The 23,902-nt window shown below is 36.5% G+C and overlaps 1 protein-coding gene across 6 annotated transcripts in view; it reads right to left on the bottom strand.

Moving 5' to 3' along the window:
- Nucleotides 1–23,902, bottom strand: part of EML1 (EMAP like 1) — a 120,654-nt gene that overhangs the window by 4,750 nt on the left and 92,002 nt on the right. For 3 of the 6 annotated variants that reach the window (XM_063399348.1, XM_063399352.1, XM_063399350.1), the window contains 16 exons: nt 23,738–23,764; nt 20,498–20,627; nt 16,206–16,355; nt 15,115–15,184; nt 12,854–12,964; nt 10,927–11,022; nt 10,276–10,410; nt 8,773–8,872; nt 6,515–6,669; nt 6,277–6,402; nt 5,860–5,991; nt 4,484–4,551; nt 2,850–2,938; nt 2,237–2,334; nt 2,028–2,115; nt 1,745–1,840 (listed from right to left, as the gene is read on the bottom strand). In XM_063399348.1, the coding sequence (XP_063255418.1) occupies nt 1,745–1,840; nt 2,028–2,115; nt 2,237–2,334; nt 2,850–2,938; nt 4,484–4,551; nt 5,860–5,991; nt 6,277–6,402; nt 6,515–6,669; nt 8,773–8,872; nt 10,276–10,410; nt 10,927–11,022; nt 12,854–12,964; nt 15,115–15,184; nt 16,206–16,355; nt 20,498–20,627; nt 23,738–23,764 (1,671 nt within the window). The remainder of the gene's footprint in view (nt 1–1,744; nt 1,841–2,027; nt 2,116–2,236; nt 2,335–2,849; nt 2,939–4,483; nt 4,552–5,859; nt 5,992–6,276; nt 6,403–6,514; nt 6,670–8,772; nt 8,873–10,275; nt 10,411–10,926; nt 11,023–12,853; nt 12,965–15,114; nt 15,185–16,205; nt 16,356–20,497; nt 20,628–23,737; nt 23,765–23,902) is intronic. The other 3 variants (XM_063399349.1, XM_063399353.1, XM_063399351.1) reach the window with 1 other exon arrangement.

Raw genomic sequence — 23,902 nt, 5'->3', positions numbered from 1 at the left:
CCAGCAAGCATGTGAAGACTGCTCTGAGGTCCCAAAGTACTGATGGACTTGCAATAAAAATGAACTGGTTTCTAACTCATAATCTACGTGCTTCTTCTAGCCACTCACTTTGCACTTTAGCCTCTCCATATGGGCTCTGAAGGTATATATAAGATCCTGCAGAGATTGCATTCACTCTCCAGTTTTTCAGTACTTTGCCTGTTCTCTGTGAGGTGTTGAAAATAATTACTACTGATCTCAAGCTGACATTAAGCAGCTGTTTTTACAGATACAACAAGCTTCATCAAATACTTTGAAAATACCTGACTTATTTCAACTTTCCAAACTATTCCTCCCCTACTGAATGCAGTAGGCACTAACTGGGTTTGTCATCAAATTGCAGTAGGTCTTTTATTAAAGAAATATTTTAAAAAGAGTTGGGTTTTGTAAAACTTCAGCTTTAGCAGTGTCATCTCTACTCCCTCCTCAGTAGATTATTTTGTCCCATGGTCTGGCTCAAAAAGTGGATCTGTTGCAAGGCATGGAGAGAATCCCTCTCAAGTATGGCAGGCCTCTCTCCTGTGACTTTCTATGCACCAAAAGCGGCCCCAGATTCTAAGAGCACTGTATTTTGCAGGAATCTGAATTAAAAAGTAAGGAACCCTCACATGAAGTATTTAGTATCTCAGAGTATCTGAACCTGTGATGCTAAATGCAAAGACTTTTTAGCTCTCTAACTATGTGTAGGGTGTACTCAAACTCCAGAAATATTTTACTAGTTCCATAAGAGCCTCTATCCCTTAAATGAAAAATACGTTATGTCAATGTGCAGCCAATCTTCCAGGATTTCCTGCTTTTACTAAATCTGCATGCTGTGATATCCAAGCACTGTTTGTCAGCTAATTGACAGAAAATGTGAACATGTTTTCCCAGCATACTGCTACTGCCATAGCATCTTCAGGCATTGAAAACATCCGTTTCTGGCTGCCTTCAAACAGATCACTGCAACCTATTCTACTTGAAACATGGGTGCAAATATTCCTTGTTTACCACTTACACTAAACCAGACTCTTCTCTGAACTTCTACCATGACTTTCTATTTCCTCTTGAGGACTCAAGCATTTGAAGCTTCTCATACTCAGTGTTTGCAACCATCTGTCCAGTTCTGCACACATTGTAGAAGGAGTACAAAGCTTCAGACTACAATGGGGAAAGTGGATCCTTCAAAACTGGCAAAAGAGAAGTCCCACGGAAACAAACCATTGGATTTTGTTAGGTTTTTCTTTTTGAATTTCTTTCCCTCAGTTTAATTGCTAGAGACTGTATCATAATACATGATAAGTTCTTAATGAAGGAGACTATAATCGATTTTGTGTTTGCACAGTAACCAGAGCAAACGAAACCAGTTCTGGTAAGGGGATTCAACCCAGTAACTGCCTAAATACATGACAATTTCACAGAACTGGTACTTTAATTTTAAAATGATGAGAAGCTGCTCTACTGTGACAGAAAGGGCAGTGTGTGTTTTTTTCCTTATCTGCCACTTATGTTGTAATATGATATTTGTACTTGAAGCTAGCAGGAATATTAAATCAGAGTCTTTCTGGATTGAAATAAGAAGACAGATTGTAATAAAAATGGCATAACAGAAGTTCTGTATTTTTCCCTGAATTATGAATAGTCATGTTTCATAAGCAAAAGTTGGCATTCCAAGTGTTTGTTAATAAGAAGAATGGTAAGAGCTTGTTAGAGGAAATATACTTACCAAAAACATGGAATCCTAAAGTACAGGTGTAAGTGGCCCATTCTATATCCCTAGTTGTTTCAACACTCACGACTTGTTTACAAGCAGAGGGGATCCCTACAAAAGAAAAAAAAAAACCCACATAACAAAATATTTCATTCTCAAATTGTATAGATTCCTGGTTACACCAGATGAATTAAAACATATGGTTGATCTTGGCAGTTATATGGTCTCATTTAAATTTTAAATCTGTGTTAGACTGCCTGAACTTTGCACAAAAGGACTAAATATAATTCTTACTCACAGTATAAGATTTCATAGTCTCCTGAATTAGACACAAGATATTGTGAATTAACAGACCAATCCAGATGAGTAATGAAGCTGGAATGACCCTACAAAGAGAAAAAGTGTTATAATAACTGTACTAACAGTGTGCCACAATGTGACAGTGATAAGTGCTACAAAATACACTTTTGGTACTGATACTGAATCAGGAGAAAAAAGGTTACTTACTGAACATTTGCCAATTCTAGTGTACTTTCTTCCATTTTCACTTACACCATATATATAAATACAGTTGTCATGGGAACCTATTGCCAAGAAGTTTCCATCTATAAACACAAAAGTGAAACTGCAATTATTTCTGTAAAAAAGAACTTAGGCTAATTTTGAAAAGTTTGTATGTCACAGACAAGAGGAACTCTTCATAAATGCCTTGATACCAAAAAATGAATATTTTTTTTTTTAATTTTCCAGTTGCATATTGATGTATCTATCAAGACTACAAAACAGCAATTTCATACTAACAAATATTACTGTTAACAACACATAACATTTCTGGAAGCAGCTATAGTCCATTTAGGGCTAACCCAATTGCAACAACCTGCAGAGTTAAGCCTTTCTTTTTCCCTTCTTCACAGTGAAACCATATTGAATGTGTTGGGGAGGGAGGGAAAACAAAACCAGAGCTTAAGACACCATCCATAAAGTCCTGCCAATGTTTCACATTTCACTTATTTTCAACTTCAGTATGGCAAGCAGGGACTTATTTTAAAACAAACCAACCCTGAATTTAATAAAAAAATCCAATGCCTTTGTTTTCCCCAGTAAATAAATGCTCTCAAACCTGGTGAGTAACGCATTACAGACAGCTGTTCGTTTCCATCTGTGTGTACAGTGACCAAGTCTTTTGTTTCTGTGTCAAACACAAACCACCTGTTGTAAACACAGAAAGAGGCCAATAAATCATTCCATAAGGAATTTAAATCTACTGTGATCTTGACCAACTTTTCTTCTGTCAAAATAGCATAAGTTTTGTACCAGGAAGAGAAAAACAGCAACTGCTACTCAGTTCGGTTTATTTTTACTTTAACACAAGGATAGTTTCTTTCACATCTTTTTTAACCATAAAAATGTTCAGGCATTGACCCCAATATCAGTCTTCAGATTTTAATGTGTTTTAATATGTCATGCACAAGAATAAAGTGAGCATTGCCTGTGATAACCCTTCTCCTTTAAAGACCTTCCTCTATGCTATGCTGATGTTCAAATTGATGCCTGCATTAAATCCTAGAGCAAGGGAAACCACAAGCAAGCATCAGGATCATTCTCTTCTGATAGAAGAAAAATTATTTTATTTATTTTGAAGTGAATTAATTAATTATTTTTTTCAGTAATTTGATTTAACTAATTAGTTTTAATGAACCAAAAATTAGTTTGTGGAAACATGTTGAAAGGACAAAGGTCTGCAATTAAATAACTGCATTACATTACTAAAAACAAAGAGAAGATTTCCCTCAAAGCTTCTCATTTTGTTTTACTTTATCTAGCAAATAAAGTACATTCAGTAACAAAAGCAAGTCCTTTATTTAGGGCTGATATAAAGTCTGAAATAAGCTTGCCTTGTAACCTACAAGCTTCCTATGCGTTCTCAGTGAACTGGAACTGTTTGCAGTACTAACAGCCAAGTCTGCCCTCAAGTGACATTAAAGGAGAGGGAGAAGTTAGGCACAGGCAGTGCCTCCCTGTGAGAGACAACCACAGATACACCCAGCAGCTGCCACTGATGTCACCAAGGGCTCAACCTGCTGTCTAAAATACTCTCCTGCACCTCAGTTTCCTCTGCCTTGTTTATCCCTCACACTCTTCATGCAGAACAAGTCTCTTAATGTGCATTTTTACACTATGTTTAGCACAGTAGAACATTGACCAAAAATTTTTAAAGCCTCTGGTTGTCACTGAATTAGGGATCATGAACCACTTGCTACATTTTCCAACACACAAAATTTTTCTATGTGATTTCTTCCATGCAGCCCTAAAGGCCTTGGAGGAAATCTCCCTTCACATCTGCAAAGTTAACCCACCATATCAGACTCCCCCTTTAGTCTCTCATTTTTCCCAGTGGACACAAAGATTTAACATTTAGGTCACTGCTATGGTGACAGTACTTCCCATGCCTGGTCTCACAGCTAGCCTAGACTTCCTGCCCTCTCTAAATGCCCTCCTCTTACACAGTCTCTGCCAGGGCAGAAACCCTCTCTTTGTTCATGCAACTCTCAGCAAATACAGTGTGCTGGCCCAAGCCTAGGGTTTCTAGGCACTAAGGCAACACAAATAAATTTCACTGTGACACTGAATAGAAATCAATAGGGAATGAAGATGAGTCATTGCATATATCTGCAAAACCAGAACATGAACTTGGATGTGAGCTTGAAAAATCAGTGTTTGTTGGTGCCCAAGGTATAGCTCTGCACGTCTTACCTTCCAGTCAGAGTCCCTACTGCAACAACAGATGCTGAAGGATGAAAACCTGAAGACTGTGCTGGATCCTGAAATGTTTCAGAAAGAAGCACAGTTTTTACCAGTCCAAGTTATCAAGTTATAACAAAAATACAATTCAATTATCTGCCTCTGGAACACACTAAAACTATCTTGTTGATTTTTAGGGGTCATTTTTTCTCTTTCAATATAAACTTGAGGGGTAGAAAAAAGCATTTTCAACTGAATTAAATATTATCCAATTAACTTCTTTTTCCTCTATACAAGGCCACTGTTTTCTTTACTATCTAAAAATAATTTGGCAAGTGATTTCATAACAATAACATTGGCAAAGGAAGCTTCTCAACAAATCACAAAGAAGTAAGATAAAAATGGCTTCTTAAACTCGAGCTGCCCTTAGAATTAAGCTCAAAGCTGCAGTTCACCTACAGTCTGAAGGACAAGCAAGTGCCTTATTCAACAAAGGTATCTGGCACTTTGCAGGAGGGGTAAAGCCTAACTCCTACCCACACCACCTTTTCCCAGCACCTGCCAAGCTGCAGCTCAGTGGGAGATTACTTGGGCATGAACTTGGTTTCTTATTTGAATGTACAATTTTAAAACATTTTACTTCTTAAAACTCTAGTTTTTCTTCAATTTCAACATATACCTAAAAACAAGGTAAGCATTTTCTTTCTAATACTTGTCAAGTCACAAAGAATGAGGCCCAGAACCTTTCAGGTTATAGCAGAAAATACCAATATAGCTTTTTTCCCCTCCTACCATTAAAACAATTTTAAAATGTAAGCAAAAATCCCAGCCCAGTGATTCATCTCATAGAAATACTTGTGTCCCTAATTTTCTGTATTTTAAAACAGTATCACATTGTAGCTCTTTCAGTAACCTGTTGACATTTTTAGTAGATAATTACTAGCCCTAGAGGCTAGGTGGAAAAGATATTCTCATTAATTATAAGTAAGTGCCTAATTTAAAAGAATTACCAACTCTAAAAGAAAATTTCACAGAATTCTTGAGATCCAGGATTTCTATGCACAGCTTCTAAAACACTACAGCATTCCAGAAAGGAAAATGTCCTAATTTTTTTCAAGTATAATTTCATAGCAAATCCTAAGATACTTCACTGAATAAACTAGAGGTTCAAACAGTGCATTTAATTGTACTTGTACTGAGTAACTTGTACTCAGAATAGCTACATTAAAAAGCTTTTACATTGATCTCTATGACACAAATAGGTTAACATGAAATGATTTTTTCCCTCAAGTTATCATTTTGAAGTTTTTTTAAACAATAATCTTAATAAAAACCAAAATGACAAGAGAATTTCTGTAACAGGAGAGCTGTATTTAATAAATTTATACCTCTATGATCTTGTTCCAGATAGGATGGTGAGTGGTTGCATCCCAGAGTGTAATGTGTTTGTCATGTCCACATGTGAAGAACTGAGGCTTAGAGGAATGGACTGCAAGTCCCCAAAGCTCATCTGTGTGACCCTACACAAGCAGAGGAGTTTTTAGACAAGAAGGACAGGCCATCAAAAGTAAACATGTTTAAACAGTATTAAAATGACCAAACTATATATTAAAACATTCCAAAAATATGTTAGCTCTAGATAGATACATATTTATAATTTCTAGACAGATACATATCCAGATAGATACATATTGCCAAAAGTAATAATAAATCAAATAGATGCATAGTTATGAAAATTAACTTTAAACAGGATATTTGCTGCTCTCACACAGTTAGAAGTGTTTTTGTAAGGAAACCCAGCCTACCTGGGTAATTGGGAAAAAATCTCCTGTCAGCGTGCCCTGTAGGACGAAGTTTCTGGTGGTTCCTATTAATACAACGTCCCCTTTCCCCTCTGCCACTGTTCTTATTGGACCAAACTGCTCTGGTATCTGTGGTTATAACAGACAAAAGGATAGATTAGTCTGGCACTTTGTCAGGTATTGCAAGGACAAGAGAATTTCATTTTAAGTAGCAGAGTAATTTCAAGATAGGCGGTATCACCTCAGTTTTGTGAATTTTTTGGTAATTTCCATTCCAAGAGATCAGCTTTCGGTCTTTTCCCCCTCCTGATACCAATGTGCCATCTCGCAGCATACACAGTGCAAATATTCCACCCTCATGTGCTCCTTGAACTGCATGGCTTATTCTGTTGGTACCTGAATAGAAGAAAAAAAAGGCATTACTACTGAAATATTCAATTTATTGGTTCCTTTCTCCCTATTTTTTTTCTCTATTTCTCAACTATCTCTCAAGGATTGCATTTAAACAATGATAAAAGTGGGCTTAGGGTGCTGAACCAAAACACACAGACCTGCAGAAGAGGCTGAATTAGTACATCTAACTATATATTCCCCCCACCTCTAAAATGAAAAGTATACTTACTCAGTCTAGGTCAAGGACAAAATAAAATAGGTTTATTTAAACCTTTCAAGGGGGTTTAAGAAAAATAATTTGACATCACATTTGACCTGTAGTAGCACTATACACCTTATCAGCAAAAAACCCATAACTCAGTCACTTTTATCCTCTAAAGACATTCTGCAGCCTCCAGATCCTGAACTTGTACCAAAATCTGACTAAGCTAGAGGTCCTTGTATATCTGGCAGGATGTGCTGATCACTCTCCAGAGGAGCCTGTACTTTTTCATTGATGAACTTGGCTTGTTCAAGTAGCTTCTTAGACTCAACACCGTCAAAACCAACTGCCTTAGATTAAGTATCACTAATTTGGTGAATCATTAATATTATGAAGTACAAATAAATGATTACTAGTGATTCTATTACTGAAATGTGCACCTTGCATCAAAGTTTGGCTAACTTGATGTTTTAGCACAAGTGAGGGGCTGATGCAAGTTAGGAAAAAACAATTGCCTTTTCCTTCATCCACATCTGTGGATATAGTGTGTCAGGCACAACTGATTCCAATTAAGAGAAGTTTTTGCTAAGGGTTCTCTGACCTGGTAGAAGCAGCCCTCTCTTGCACATAAAGCTCTGAGTCAAAAGTAGTGAAGACATAGAAAGTACACTATACTGAGATAGAAAACCAAGAAAAACATTTTTGTCCAACCCTTAAGGGCTGGAAGAAGTTGAGATCTTGAGCACACTGAGAATTCCCTTTTATTTCTGGAAGAAAGGGCAGGAGAGGCTGCTTGCAGTCAAGGTAGAAATTAGTTTACCAGCATGATAGTAAACTGGCCCCTGTCTCCCTTGTCTGCTGACAGTCCAAAATAACAGTGAAGAACAGGGACATGGGACATTGCAATTTCTAAAATCAGTTTAGAACGAAAAGTATTAAAGTGCCTTGCTTTAAATTACCATAGGAAGAAGGAAAGGGAAACAAATGAGAAGCCAATTTACAAACACCACATCCACCCCTGTCCTCAGCAGTGTAGTGGCCAAGGAGATAATTAGCTGACAGTTCTTGGTTGAAAAAGAAATCTACACAAACAGCTCAGTAAGGCTCAACTGTATAACTAATTCACTGTAATTGTTTTCAGGGTCTTATCCCTTTGAGTAGTGTCTTGGGAGAAAGCACTTAGTAAATAGGAAAAAGCTATCATCCATATTCCTTCTTCCTTTACTAATAAGGCCTCCTTTAAGGGATTCTCCTTACTCATTCCTATGCATGGCATCTCAGGCACTAAGTAAATGTTTAGGATGTTGCTGCTGTTTGCCCTTTGGCAGGCATTGCCTTCTGCTGCCTTAAAAAATGTCTCTTCTTACTAGAAAATGCTTTTTAGGAAATTCTTCCTATCCATCTGTTCTTCTGAAATAAAGCTGAGGAATTCAACTAGATCTGAATACATTTTAGCTTGACTTCCTAGGAAAACAAATACTGCTATTTGTTGTCTTTTTAAAAGGATGTGTCAATAGGCACAATTTCTGCAAACAGTAGAGAGGAACAGGATAGGAGACTGGAGATCATAAATTACATTAACAATGCTTCTTTCTATACCATGATTAAAGAAAGAACTTTTCTTGGCATCTCTTACATCAGTAAAAGCCCCACATGCTGGCATAGCTCTGTGATTCAGTATTTGACCATAGGGAACACATTCAACAGAATTTTGTGCTCTAGCAGTTAGGTACAGATATTCTCTATCTTCTTGTAGAAAACAATCCAGGCACAATCTGCTGGATTGGTCTTGGGAAAGAGCTCAAGATAAAACAAAATTTATTCTTTGTGAAATGAAGCTCTACACTCAAGTCTACATTCAGTCTAATATTAAGATGGCAGTTAATAGTGAAATTTTATCTTACCTTTCCCCCAAACCAAAATGTTTCCACTTGAGTCTCCTGTAATAGTATCACCATTTTCAGAAAAGGTCACACACAGGACAAACTTTGGCTTCTCTTGTTTCTGCATGGTTATGAAAAATATACACTCACAGCAACACACAACCCATGGATTTTACCTTTATGCATATTGTTAATTTAGTTTAGTCTTATACAGCTCTATTATTACTTAAATATCTACAAGTATTAAACACATTCCTACAGTCTAAACATTATAATCTGTGCAAGGGCAGAAGATGCATCAGCTGAGGTTTGTGGCCACATCCTGCACCCTTTAATTGCAAGCTGGGGACAGAGTGAGTGAGAAGGCCTGCCACCATGGAACACATGACCAGGAACGCTCTAAGATAAACCAAACCCCCCAACTACTGCAGAATGCCAAAGACTTTAAGTATTTAGAAATGGCCAAAGTTTCCAACAAGCCTTATTATAATAATTCTTAACTCCAAAGTTTCCAGGAGAAAAAAAAAATACTAGAGGGTTTGGCCATAGTGTAAGAATTAAGGAATCATCTCTTGAAAGAAGCCCAAGATTCAGTAATGAAACCCCTGCATTTAAAACATTGACAGCAACAAAACAATTAAATGTGTAAGGGAACAAAACCATCATTGTAGCTTCTAAGGACATTATACTTTCCTTGTTTACAACCTATGTGTATGAGCTCTTTCTCCTCCAAACTAAGAGTTGTTCTATGCTAGGGCCACCATCCTTCTCCACCTCTAATCATCATCAAGACCAACAAAACCAGAACAGAGAGAAAAATCCATTAAAAATGCACGAAGAATAAAATGTAACAAAATTTGAATGCATTCTCTCAGCATCTCCTCCTGATTTCACACAAAGTATATTAACTGACACTGTAAATAGTTGTTCTGACTATCCTTGAGAGCCACAACTCCACTAGCAGTCATTGTAGACATCCCTCAGTTGTGCCTGCAAGTGCTGTACAGCTTAGTCTATATTCAAGAACAAATCAAAACCTTGAAATGAAAATTATATTTACCAAATAGTGGCCAGCTCAATCTGTATTTGAATGACATATGTGCATGTGTCTGAGCAGAACACAGGAAAAGGGAAGAAAATTCACACAAATGTATTTTTATGGGGTCTTTCCTCTTACAAAATAAAAATCTCCTCCACCACACTCTTTTTTTTTTTTTAACCTGAGTTAATCATAGAGAGTTTTAAGGTAATTTTATTTTGCACAGGTTGGGGATAGGGGTAGCAAAAAGAATACAAGAAAGAGATTACAAGGAACAATGGATAACTGCATTTCAAAATTGCAGTGTGGAAGTTTTACCCATGGAGAAGTTCCCTGTGCAATATGATAAATGCAACCTGAGCTTCTGCAACATTTCAAGTTTAATAATGATCACTTGTTTTGATTTACTCAACCTTATTAAACCTTGCTGTTGTATGACTGTATCATTACTATAAATATAAAATTAGAGAAATATTTTATCTTACCTCAAATAATCCTTGCTTTTTAATAAGGGAATTCCCTTCTAGTGTCCAGAAATAAAGGTGTGATTTTCCACAAGTAACTATTATATTTGTATCAGTAGGGTGAAAATCTGCAGCAAATACAGCCTCATTAGAGCACTTGGAAGGAAAAAGAAAAACATTGTATCAAAATCTAAAATACAAAGGAAAGAAAACAATATTACATGGTTCTCTAGTTAGATAAATTGATACTTCTGATAGAAGAGAAATTTTGAGCTATTCATTTACTGGAATAGCTCAAACAGACTGGAATATTTTGTAGTCAAAATATTTTATGTCTTTATAAGTTTATCAAAATATGTCCTTAAAAATCATGTCAGATAATGAGAAGTTCTACACAAAAGATTAGTTTAGGCCATTTTTCCTGCACATGCTCCTATCATTGCTGCCTAGAATTTTCTAATCAATTCTAGATTGACAACAGCAAAATTTAAAAAAATCCAAAGCTACTTGGATAATCTCAACAGAGAGAAAATACTCCCCTTCTTCATGTTCCTTGCCTTTTATATAGTGAAAGTTTTAAAAGGCACAAAAAGTTAAATACAGAAAGACATTTTATTACAAGAAGCCAGATCTACATACAAGCAAATAGTACAAAATATCTTATTGCAACACCTTGACATCTGCCAGCTTTTCTTCTTTCTGCCAATCCCACACTGAAAGCACGTGGTCGTTGGAGTCATCCACAGAGCACAGGCTACTTCCTCCATTCTGAGGCAAAACATGGGAAATATTAATGCACCACCCAAACAACATGAGGAACATATAAATACACATTCAAAGTAATTAAATACTTATGTGGAAGTGGAGATATTTACACACATTTACCATTTAACTGTTATACTTGTAGTTAGATCTCCATAAAATATAACAACTTATAGGGTCATTGAAAAGATGGCTAAAAAGGGACCTAGAGGAGGAACTCCTGCAAACTGCAGACAAATGCCAGGAATGTGGTAGGTATCTCTTTACAAATACTCAGTAGTGGAAATTCTAAAGGCAAACTACACAACCTTATCTATTTTATTAAGAAAGATTTTCCTGATAACTATACTGGATATCTTTCTTTGCAATTTAAACCAATTATTTCTTCTCAGATGTCTGTTAACACAGGAAACAGTTTTATTCTTCATATTGGTACAGAGGATGAAAATCAGAGAACATAGTAAGGAATTAGAAAACAACTTATTCCTGACAGGTGTCTTTTTTATAGTTATGATGTTTATCACTCTTTCTAACCTTAATTACCCTAATTCCTTCGTTCTTTCTTCATGTATCATATTTCCTAGACCTTCTCCTGTTGATACCCATTTTTCTGCAGTGTCTGGTTCCATATGAGGTTTCTTGGTTGTTATCCTGATGACTCAGGCCCACAATACACCTCAGACACAACTACAAAAACAACTGTGCCAAAGCAACCCTCGGGGTGGGGCAGAGGCAGGACTAAGACACCTGAAGAGAGGGCTGTCTAAAGTGAGACAAGTGCTGCTACAGAATGGGAAGTGATGTTCAGAACAGGCAAAGCTGTGACCTAAATCACAAAACAAACATATTAAATATTTGTTTTCTTCTGGTAAATGCTAATAGTGCTCCTCTGTTATTATGTATCTATTTCCCTCTAGAGGGGTATTTACAGAGCATTTGCTTGCTAATGCTTTTTATTGCTCCTTCAAAGGTGATGTCAAACTGTGATAGTTTTCAACTTTGTATTCTTAACTAGTTCTCCCAATACACCCCTCTCTTTTCTACTTTCTATAAACATAGTTATTAATGGATTTCAAATGTTTGTAGAAACTTTCACTGAAGTAAATTTTTTCTAGGGAATACACCAGGTAGTTCCCTCCTATCTAAAAATGCTGTCAAGACAACCAGACACCACCACATACACTGCTTACAGATTCTGTTGTTCACAAGGGGTTTTGCAGCTTGCACATGTCAGGTCACAGACTCAGGTTTTTATATGGGACTTAAATGCTGCCTGAACCAGCATGTAAGTATTTCCTTTATCTCTCTGACAGATTAGAGTTCAAAGGATGGTGCCATGAGGACAACAACAAGATTTTACTTTTTTACAATCCTTTATCCATATGTCTTTGCTGCTTTTCAGCAAAAAGATTTTGATTCTCCTATGGGAGCCTCCATTTTTAAAAGTCTTTCATCAATGATTTTGTTAAAAGATGTTAACATCTTTTAAAAGGGTTAAAAGATGCAGAGAGAGTAAACTTCTTATGTAGGGAGAAACAGAATAGGATGATTCAAGAAAAGCAGGGATGCTGAATTTTCAAGTACACAAAGTATTTTTGCAACAGCTGAAGAAATTGCAGTTTATTTTAAGTGTATGGTAAATCTCTGAGAGTGCTGAGATAGTGTTTAATAGCAGCCTAAACTGTTGGAAACAACTGGGCTGCAAGCTTTCCTCCTCTAAAGAGGAACCTGAGAGAAGAGATAGCTTGGAAGTTTGTTTTGGTCACATAAATTTGAAAGATTTCAAAGATCTTTCCAGCAGACAGTGTTAATATGACTATTCATTTACTTTACTTACAGATTTAGAAAAAGCAATGCAAGTGACAGCTCGGTCAAAAAACCCCATTCCGATGACATGCAGTGTATTCAGAGTTACAGAATCCCAGACACGCACGTGTGGTGGCAATTGCTATAAAACAGACACAGAAAACATCAGCTCAATCGATGATGGAGAAAACCCATCACGATTTGAAAAAATGAGAATGCATCTGAAAAAAAAAATCACAGCCGAAGGTACAAAAATTATCAGAATTTCTCTAGAGTCACTCATGTAAGCACAGACACATTACAAATGGTTTGCTGATTACTGTGCCTAGGACCAATATTTGGAACTGACTGTCCAGAGTGAACAGCACTCACTGATCTCAGTTCGTTCACTGAAGTTCACGGCCACTAAGATACTCGGCATGAACTGAGAATTGTTGATGACTTTGTGACATGGGATTTACTGGTAGGTCCAGGTAGAATTTAAACTGCACCAACTGAGATAACTCTGGTAAACATAAAAGGTAAAAGTGTGAAAAGAAGCTCAGGAATTTTTAAAATGTCATTCATTTCAACAATGGACCGGGGACAACAACTTTATGTACAAACTCTTCTTCACAGCCATAATCAGAACAAGATTTTTTTTGTAAATGACATTTCAGATGTACATCTTAGCCCCAGATCCCTGTGAAAGCCCCGGGGTCTCCCCTCCCTCCATCCGTCCCCTCTCTGTGCTTGGGCTCCGGGAGCCCCGCGATGCTGCCCACAGCCACCAGGGGGCGGCCCCGGGCAGCTGGTGGAGAGCCGGCTCGCAAGCGCTGAAATTGGCCTTTGACATCAATAAATACATATAAAAAAACTTAGGGCACAACAGTACCTCAGTTACATATTTTATATACCTATATACCACATTCCACTCAAACACAGACCTCAAACTTTTAGGTTGTATTTCATAAATACAATGGTAAGTAAAAAAGCTCCAACACATAATAAAAATGAATAGTTTACACTACTCAGCTAAGTTATCTTTATATAAAACTTACACTGCATAAGTGGTACTTCATTTTTTTTTCACTGTCCTGGTTTTGACTGGGATAGAGTTAATTTTCTTTCGAGTAGCTGGGGCAGAGCTGTGTTTTGGATGAGAATAAAGTGGATAACACAGCTGTTTTGGCTGTTGCTGAGCAGTGCTTACCCTAAGTCAAGGACTTTGCAGTTTCCCATGCTCTGACAGTGAGGAGCAGCACGTGAAGCCAGGAGGCAGCATGATCCACACAGCTGATCTGAACTGGCCAAAGGGACATTCCATACCACAGAATATCATGCCCAGTATGTAAACTGGGGACTTGGCCAGGAGAGGCCAATTGTTACTGGGGGATGAGCTGGCCATCAGTCAGTGAGTGATGAGCCCTTGCATTGTATGTCACTTCTCTTTCTTGGGTCTTATTTCTCTCTTTTTTTTTGTTGCCTTTCCTGCTGTTATTATTATTTAATTAAATTTAATAATAATAACAATTACAACAACCCTTCTTATTTCAAACCACAAGGTTTGTCCTTTTTTCCAATCCTCTTCCCCATCCCACTGAGGGGTGGAGGGGTGGATGAGTGGCTGTGTGGTATTTAATTGCTGGCTGAGGTTAAATCTCGACACTCAAAGTAGTCAGCATATTGATAGTCCAGTTTTCATCCCAAAATTCTTCTTTGGTGCCTGCCAAAAAGTTTGCAACAGTTTGGTTTTGACAACAGCTGCATACTCTGCTGATTAAATTTCTCCTCTTGGTTTTTACTGCCTCTGCTTGTTGCCATTCTTTTTCCCTTTTGTTCACTCTTTGGAGTAGTGTTCATCTTTCTCTGTTCAAAAAAAGTCCCATCTTACAGCTAAGCTAACAATAATACAGGTGGCAATAGAGAGAAAAATATTCTTGCCTAGGGGATGGCAAGAGTAAAAGGTTTGGGTTTTTTCCAGCAAATAACCCAAATCCGTTCTTTATAGTTTAGTTTTATAAACTCCTTTTTATAAAGGTTTCTTTGCAGCCTATCCCTCCATGCCTCTCAGAGACTAGCTCCAAATTTACCTTCAGCCTAAGTCATGGAACCAGAAACCATGACCAGTCTTAGTAATGGAACTGGGTAACTGTCATAGCGTGCAGTAGGGACTCTCAAATTAAGTTTTGCTTTCATTCAGTCCAAAAATGTAACACCAATTACAACAGGAAAAGAATATAGCATGTATCTTCTTAATAACATATTCTTATGAAATATAAACCATTATATATCAGTAAAGCAGCCACTTACTTTCCCGTCCTTGGATGTCCCTGCAACTTGACCTGTTGCTATAGTGATCCTATCAGGATGAACAGCCAGGCTACAAAAGAAAAGCAGAAGAGGCCAAACTTATTGACTATCTATTTCAACAAGCTATTACTTGAGCTTGTAATAAATAGCCCTATTTTAGTCATATAAAGCACACAGATGTGGGTAAACATTTTAAGAATATAAAAGCATAACTGACAAAACAATAGTTATGCTCTTGTATTTTAAAATCTTCTGAATTCTTTTTTCACTGCATCTGCTTTGCATGCAGTTTTAGAGACCAAGTACCCTACAAAATGAACTGTGGCAATAATTCATTTAGCTTTACAAACCAGAAAGGCATCCTCTTTTCAGTAAACCTGATAGCTTTGAAATATCTAGAGACAGAAAATTTGAAAGAAGGAAATGAGATGGAACAGGTCCAAGGCAAAAATCTCCTTGTAAAACAACCAGATTATATAAATAACTCAATTTATGAAACATGCTCACAATTCAAGCACATTTGGTTATCAGGCGTATTTTTGGCTTTGAGGGACAATGGGTGTTTCATAATGCCTAATTTAAAGAAGGGATGTCAAACACACATGAGGGCCCATCAGATAATCCAGGTGCTCTTTTTCAGCTACACCATGCAAGCAGACTGATACCATCAAGATAAACCATATGTTTATTTAAATTTCAGTTTAATGATTCTGATATTTGCTGGTATTTAGTATCCCCTGAGCTTCAACATACTTAGATTGCTTTGAAACCCAATCTGGCCTGTGTGCATGACAGCAAACAAACCAGGTCTAGTTTACAGGCTATCTGCCATGGGGTCAGCATGCCTAAAGACTACCAGGAAGACCACAAGTGAAATTACAACTATTTTGCTGGTTAGGTTGAACCTAAAGAAGTGTACAGGGCACCCAGGTCCTGGTGAAAGGTAATAATTCAATCCCACTTAAAAAGGCAAGGAGAAGTTTCCAAAGAAGATAATGTTCAATTATCCTAAAAGGAGAGTAAGGAAAATGAGTGATCTATCTCAAACACTGTTTTATGAAGAAAAAAACAACTATTATTAGATGACTTACCACTTCACATCATCGTTATGACCAGTGTAATGTCTCTGAAGTTGCTCTTCGACGTTGAATAACACAACTACAGATGCAATGAAATAGACGGTCTCGCCCGTCGGCAGGAGATAGAGATTGCTGCGACAATCCCGACCCCTATAGCCATAGCTAGAGGGTTGGTCAAGCTGCAATAACATTATCTACCAATGAAGAATGTTAAAAACAAGAAAAAGAAAAAGGAAAAGAAGAAAAAACAAAAAAGGATTCTCTGTCCTTGTAGTCTGTAGTCTCTGTCCTAGTGTCTCGATCTCTTGGCTTGAGCACAGCTTTATTACTTGACAACCTTCAGAACTCTTTCCTTTACTACAGTAGAGAGCTGAAGCACTTTGAAGACTTTAAAACCTACATATCCTACAGAAAATCCATAGCGAAGAATATGGGAATTTGCAGATGTACTATTCCTTTAGCATCCCCTAGAATTTTCTAAATACCAGACAAAGGCAATACTAATTTTGTCCCAGGTATATTTACTACTTACACTCCTTGACTAATTAAAATACAAAACTAGACTTGATAAAAACACTAATAAGTCATTCAGCACATCTCCCTGCATTACACAAGGATTGACTGCATTATCCTGTGTGCAGGTTGATTGATTTCATTAATGTGGACATGACCAGCCAGATGGATAAAAACCATAAAAGGGTTACATCATCCATTCCAATTTATTTTTGTAGTATTTAAAAGGCAGTAGGCCAAATTCTGATGTTAGTCATATCAGCACGAATCTAAAATTATTTCAGTGAAATTACTGGAATAATAATCTCATTTAGACTGCATGTTAATTCAGCCAAATTTTGTAGTTTTATTCTTCTGAAGGGTCATTAGGGACTACAACTATTTTGGCTTGCTTTTTTTTTATGGGAACAGAAAGAAACAGCATTAGCAGAATCTTGGCAAAACAGAAGTGCATTCTAATGCAGTCAATATGGAGAAACTGGCTGTGAAAAATATATGGACACATAATGAAACCTCAATTACATGATCTAAACAAGATACTTGTGCACTATTCTGTATGGTCAATGATAAGCCACTCGAACTAAAATAGTCATGTTAATGTTGTTGAAGTAATAAGGTCAATGGTTAGCCTACATAAATACTTATTGCTGTTTTTTTCTTACTAATGCACTAGAACTACTGGTGCCTACCCAATTATTAAAGTGTAAATTCAGAAATAAAACTTTTTGTCTCAAACTGAAACATCTCAGTCAAAGTTTCTTCAAGTCTGAGATATTGAAGTGCAATGACATTGAAACAATCAGTATCTTCAATTACAAAGAATTTACTATCAATTTGAATCTGTCTGTGACAATTGGTGTTACTACTCTAGATTGCTGGACAATGCTTTATTTGTTTAAATTTCTTTTTCTCTCTAAGGCCAGATACCGTTACGAATTGAAGCCAACACAATATTTCCCTAGTTTAGCAACACATAATCAAATTTACAGTGAACCAGCAGCTGAAGTTATTGTAAGGAATTGAACTTCTAAAAAAAGTGAAGAATATTACACAGGCATGCATAAGGAACAAATCTCAGTGCACAAAAATAGCCATTAAATGGGAAAGATTACATTCTTTAGGGAAAATCTCCTTTCTTTACTATTCTTCCTGTGGGGAACAATGCTGCATTCAATCCTTCACATGACTGCTGTTGTCAAACACTCAATTTCTTTCTAGCAGCCTTTCTTCTCAGATGCAAACTCCTGGGGTTGATCCCTCCTTCTCCTCACTGTTTCCCACACTCGGATTTGGAGGCTTCGACTTGGATTTGGTGAGCTGGCACTTCAGGGAGTGTTACCTTGACCTTTTCTTTTCATTTGGCCTGCAGTTTTTGTTTCAAACCTCCCGCTTGCCAAGTGAGTAGCTCTCAAATGGATCTGGGCAGGCCACTGCTCCCACCCTGATGTCCTTAGTCCTGATTTCTCACTTGGATTTTCCACCTCTCCTCCAGCCCCCCTCACACTTCATCACTCAGTGTTTTTGTCTCTTCCTGTCCTAATATATATGAGATAATATATCAAAAGTGTGCACCTTTTTCAGCTTACCCAGACAACTGCTAATGTGACTGTAATAACCCTTTAGGGTCTGTATGCCCTGAAATCTATATACATTAGATTTTCTTCCGTTTCTCATCACAGTCTGCTTTCCTTTCATTTGTCCATGCCAGTTCCAATATCTTGTTGCTCTATCCCCATTTTTACATTATAGAGCATTTCTGGCTGTACTCCCACAGCTAGACTCATTTGTCGCTGCAAAGATTTTTTTCCCATTCCATTTCTGTTACCCTCCAATCAAACAGTGCAGCTTCTCCAACTCAACTGGAATGAATGGCTGCAATATTGCTTGGTTTTCTGCTGTATTTGCTTTTCTTCTTAAATGATCTTATGCTCCTGCTCATAGTTTCTCTTCTCCTTGCTATAGACTGCAAAGTGGGCATTAACTTCTCCCTCTCTTTTTAAAATTATTTTTTAACTGTCTTTCTAAACCTTACATATACCTAGTCATTGCTATAAATACCAAGTATGGATACCATGATTAGATTTAATTGCAAATAAATGAGAAACAGAAGAAGCTAGCACAGTATTTTTGGAAAAAAAACTACCTCCTTCCTCAATATCATTTAGAATAACCATCTAAGGTGAGTTAGATTGTTTTATTAATTCACACCTCTTCTATTCATAGACAACCTTAGATAGGATTCTGCTGGGTATAGGGTCACACACACCTGGAAGGACATATGAATATTCAAACTAAAAATAATAGTCCATCTGGCAAACATTCAGTCATTTAAATAAGCTTAACTGAGAAACTAATGAGACTGAAATCATGACCTACCCTAATTATAATTTCTTATAATAGTCTGAAATATTGACGTCAGGTTCCACCTATATGCTGCTAATGACATTCTGCCTTGTTTCATGGTTGGTGTTCTGTTGTTTCAGCAAGCTTTCTAACACTTTCTCCTTATCATCCTTAGGTCCCTCCAACGAGGAGCTCCTCACAAATGCAAAAGACATAATTCAGTTCTGTCGTGATAGATGGCGAGAACCCGAACAATGAGATGGTAAAGTGCTGCAAGCAGCGTTTATCACTCTAATCTCACCTGTTTTACTAATTTTATGGATTTCTTGTCTTTTTAACTCATCTTCACTTACTTGTGCATGCACTATCTATGCAGTTCCAGCAGAATGGGATAGAACCTACAGCCTCAGCTGCAATAGGAATAATAAGAATGGTTACTAAATCTGTCATTAATCTCTTGTGAATACAAAGGGACTTTTGGAAACTCTCTGAACATTCTGAAACCACATGCAGTTCTATTTATACAACTTTGAAAAAGACTAGATGCAGTCTGTCTTCTTCTATGAAGAGAAAGTAATTTCCTATTTTCACTGCAACCAAAAATGAGATTTTTCTTAAAAGAGAAAACCTTATGAAGACGTCATCTCTCTAAAGATAATGGATATTAGAAATAGACTCAGACCATGTTGTGTTTATATTTTATCTTGAATCATCTACTACATATAAAAAAAGATTATATAAAAGTGAAATGTCTTTTTTTAAAATAAAGAATATATTCTATCATTATACTTAAAAGTGAAATAGGAAAACTTTTGTATGTAATGAAACACCGATTTCTTTCAAGCTAGATTTCTGCAATTATGTCCACTCACGGAAGTCAGTGGAAAAATCTGTTTGTTCAGTATTTATGGTGTTTAAGCCCCCTTAAGATACAAATCCATATATCATTTTATATACTATATTTTATAATTTTTATGGCTAAGCATGTATTAGTTGCATAGAACTACTCAGTTCAGGGCTTATTCAAGTTGAATGTACCATCCTCTTAAGGACAGTGGTGTACATTTTATAAAACAGTTAAAAATGATAAATTACTGCTAAGAACTAGAAAAAAACCCTGAGCTTGTCTTATGCACATTATAATTAATAATCCCAGCTCACTAAATTCTTATGATATGCCTAGTTTAATCTTTGGCTAATTAGCATGCTTCAGACTTAACCTTCAGGCAACATTCAAGCAAAATCTTTCTTAAGCTGCCACCCTGTACTTTACAAGGTGCACAATAGCAGCCTCAAGAACTTAACACCTATTTTCAATGGAATGTCACTACATCAATTAAATGAAACCTATGACCTTAATCCTGCTATACTTTAGCTCGGAAAGTTATTTAACCCAAATCATTATGGAATGATTGATTTCCAGTAGTCCTCCAGCACAGAAAGGATACACCCATTCCAGTTTAAGCCTCTTGGCTGGTAGTTCTACTTTTGCTTCCAAATTGTAAGATTCCACTTGTTCTTTGGGCATGTACATGGTAACAGGACGTCCACGAAGAAACATTTTTACGTATCCTTCCTCTACAAAAGGTCAGAAATGTTTAATGTTACACAAAAAAGCCACCGGGGAGAATTCCAGTGCTCCTCCATCCCTTCCCACATAACAGTTTGGTGCATTACAATTACAGAATGACATGCAATCTCAGACTTAGAAATTTAGCAGGTATTTTTTTTCCTAAATCATAATCACTAAGCAGAATTTTTTAAAAGCATTTTTTAAAAGTCCCTTCTTCCTCTAAATATTCTGAGTAGCAGAATTAGAACTAAACAATATCATGAAGAACTACAAAACAGAAAGGTCTGAACTTGAACCTTTTAAAAAAATGTTACAATATTACAGTTTTTAAATATTAAAAATGGAGGGGAATACATCAAAGATTACAATTAACGCAGAAATGCCACTTAAAATTAATTTTATTTTTAAATCAATGTTTACAGTTGAGCATCAGCATCTAAATTATTTTCCAACACTCAGTCGCATTTTTTGCATCCCAGTGTAAAGTTATGCTTTACACTTGACACAGTGTTAGAGATACATTCGAAATAAGGAACACAAACAATTAGTTAGATGAATCATGCTGATGTACATGCAGAAAAGATATGTGCTTTAAGAACTACTAAACATTGAAATAGGAATGACAACATTGACAGCACATTAATAGAAAGAAAAATGACATACAGGAGAGAAGCTACAAAAACTCAATTGGCTGACAGAAGTAAACATTTCTAGAAGAAAATACTAAAAGTAATGTGTTGAACTGGTAAGAAATATTTTTGGGGCAGAGAAGCAGAGATTAATAACAGATCTGGAAGTACTGACTTGGGGACTTCATGGGGCTTATAAAACTAGGAGATCTGGGAAATGCCATGAAGGTCTGACTAGGACTTTTGGGAAGTGGCAAGGCCAAAGTGGGTGTCCTGTGAACTTCTGATGAAGTTTGTCCAGATTCAGAACGTGCTGGCTCTTGCTGCTCCATCGGCAGATCAAGGGGTTCAGCCTTGTTCGCATGCGAATCAAGCAGTTTTGGAGTCAGTGACATCTGTAGAGTTACTAGACAGAATAATCGTGGGCACAGAGGAAATGGAAGGGCAAAAGTAACAAAAATCATGTAAATGAAAAAAAAATTATACAATTTAGGACTGTTAAATTATGCTATGAATTTTTAAGTATCATTACAAATATACCATTATTTTTTAAATTTGAAAGCTAAGGCTTTATTTTAATTGGAAATATGCATATGCTACAAATCCTTACTAAATTAATAAGAATTATTGATTGAACAAATAAACATCATAGCTATGCTATCTTACCTAACTAGATGTGTATTTTGCCTTTAGACTGAGTCAAATGGGAAAGAGATCTACCTGATCTGTCACAGTAAAGTTACAGCTAGGTGTCTCTTGCTTCATTTACAGAATGCATACATAAAATGAAAGAAACAGAAAACTTAATGCAAAAAAAAGAAGAGATAATAATGATGAAATAATGGTGACAGAAGGTTGGAACTTCAAGATGCCCATTAAAATAATAGAATATTGGATTTGTTTTTAAAAATCTACTCCAATATATCTGTATTGGAAAATAAAATAGAGGGTAGAGCATTAAATAGCAAAGCATTACAGCACTGTTTGTATGCGCATGCAGCATCTATTTAATGAGCTTCAAACACGTGCCAACACTGCTGATGCTGGTGCACTGGAAGTCAACAGATTTTCAGCAATGACAACTACTGGCTGTACTTATTGAAGGCTGTGAATGAACCACAGTTTAATTCACCGAGCTGCTCTTCTCACCTGAAGCTTACAGGACTCATAAAAGATGCATTTACCCATCTACACTGGGAGCATTGGACCTAGTCACACCAGACTAGAAAAGTATATACTAACCAGTAAACTATATCAAGTATATTACAACAACTATATAAATTATGCCTTCAGAATGCGTGCATGTGTCTCTCCTAACTACAAAGAGGAACTTAGGCTGATTTGGTCAGGCATAGAAGTCATATTGTGTATTTAGTTCTAACTTCTGGTAATCCATCTCTACCAGCTTTTGTTCCTAACCCAAATACATTATTTACACAATCAATCACCATCCTTCTTTTCATACTTTTCTTAAGTAAGTTTATAAGACAGTAGAGTTCTAAATGTAAAGATATAGATATAAAGACAGACAATCATCAAACTACAAAGACAGATCAACAATGATCCTTTTAGACAAATGTATCTTTTACATCTGCAGTTTTGTAAATTTGCTATTGTTGTTGCATAAATTAACAGTTAATGAACTGAAATAAAAAGGTACATCAATGTCAGTGGGATCTGCAAAGGAGAGCACCACTGATGGCAGATATAGATTTGTACAAAGAATACACAGAGGTAGAGACTCTCTAACAGACTTTGCCTTGAGAACAAACATTTTTTGCGTTGTGAAATTCACAATTATTGCAAAGCTGAAAGACGCTGATTGGTGGGAAAACTGTTAGGATATAGCTATTTCTAAACAGCAGATAAATCTGTGATTAGATCACAGATATAAACATGCATCAAAAATGTGCATATTTACACTACAACTTAACTAAAGCTTTAGGCACCAACACGGTATGTTTACCAAATGTAACTCTGCTTTATGACACTAGGCAAAAAGCAGCGAGAAATTAGTAGTAGGCCTAGGTCTGTTTATTTAAGATTCAGAAAAATCTACAATCTATTCAGTAAGAAAAAGCAAGAGAAAACAAAGGCTTCTATGATCATGTTAGCCAACAGCAAAACAGCCAACAAAGGGGCAAATTCTATACGAATTTCAGCAAAAGTGCAGAATGCCATTTCAAACACAGTGAACATCCACATGTTGCCATATAGCTCTCTCAACATTTTTTTTTGTAATTTGAATTCTTAGGAATAAGTCCACAGAAATGTAAATTATAACCCTTTATTATGATTAAAGTGCACCTGAGGGTTATAATTCAGTAGATCATATAATAAATGATTGTGTTTCACTCAAAAGGACCAGAAAAGTTTTAACATTGCAAAATGCACACAGGTTAGAAAACAGTTGTATATATATTGAGCTTTTATTCCACCAGAGCCATTTTGCTTCGAGAGCTATGAGGTTTTGAAGTGAAGCCTACCTTTGCAGTGTGTCACACGGCGCTTCCCTTGTGATTACAGAGACAGAGACAGAAGGGCTAGATAAAGATGTGTTTGAATACAATAACTCTCTAAATACCTGCCCTACACGCTGTCCAGACTTATTCTGCTGTAGGCTAACCTGGGCCTGGACAGAACACTGAACC

This window comes from Prinia subflava, chromosome 5 (genome assembly GCF_021018805.1).
Source record: "Prinia subflava isolate CZ2003 ecotype Zambia chromosome 5, Cam_Psub_1.2, whole genome shotgun sequence".
In the NCBI taxonomy this organism is placed as follows: Eukaryota; Metazoa; Chordata; class Aves; order Passeriformes; family Cisticolidae; genus Prinia; species Prinia subflava.
The sequence above is the reverse complement of the archived record's forward strand: the minus strand, read 5'-3'. Positions and strand labels throughout refer to the sequence as shown.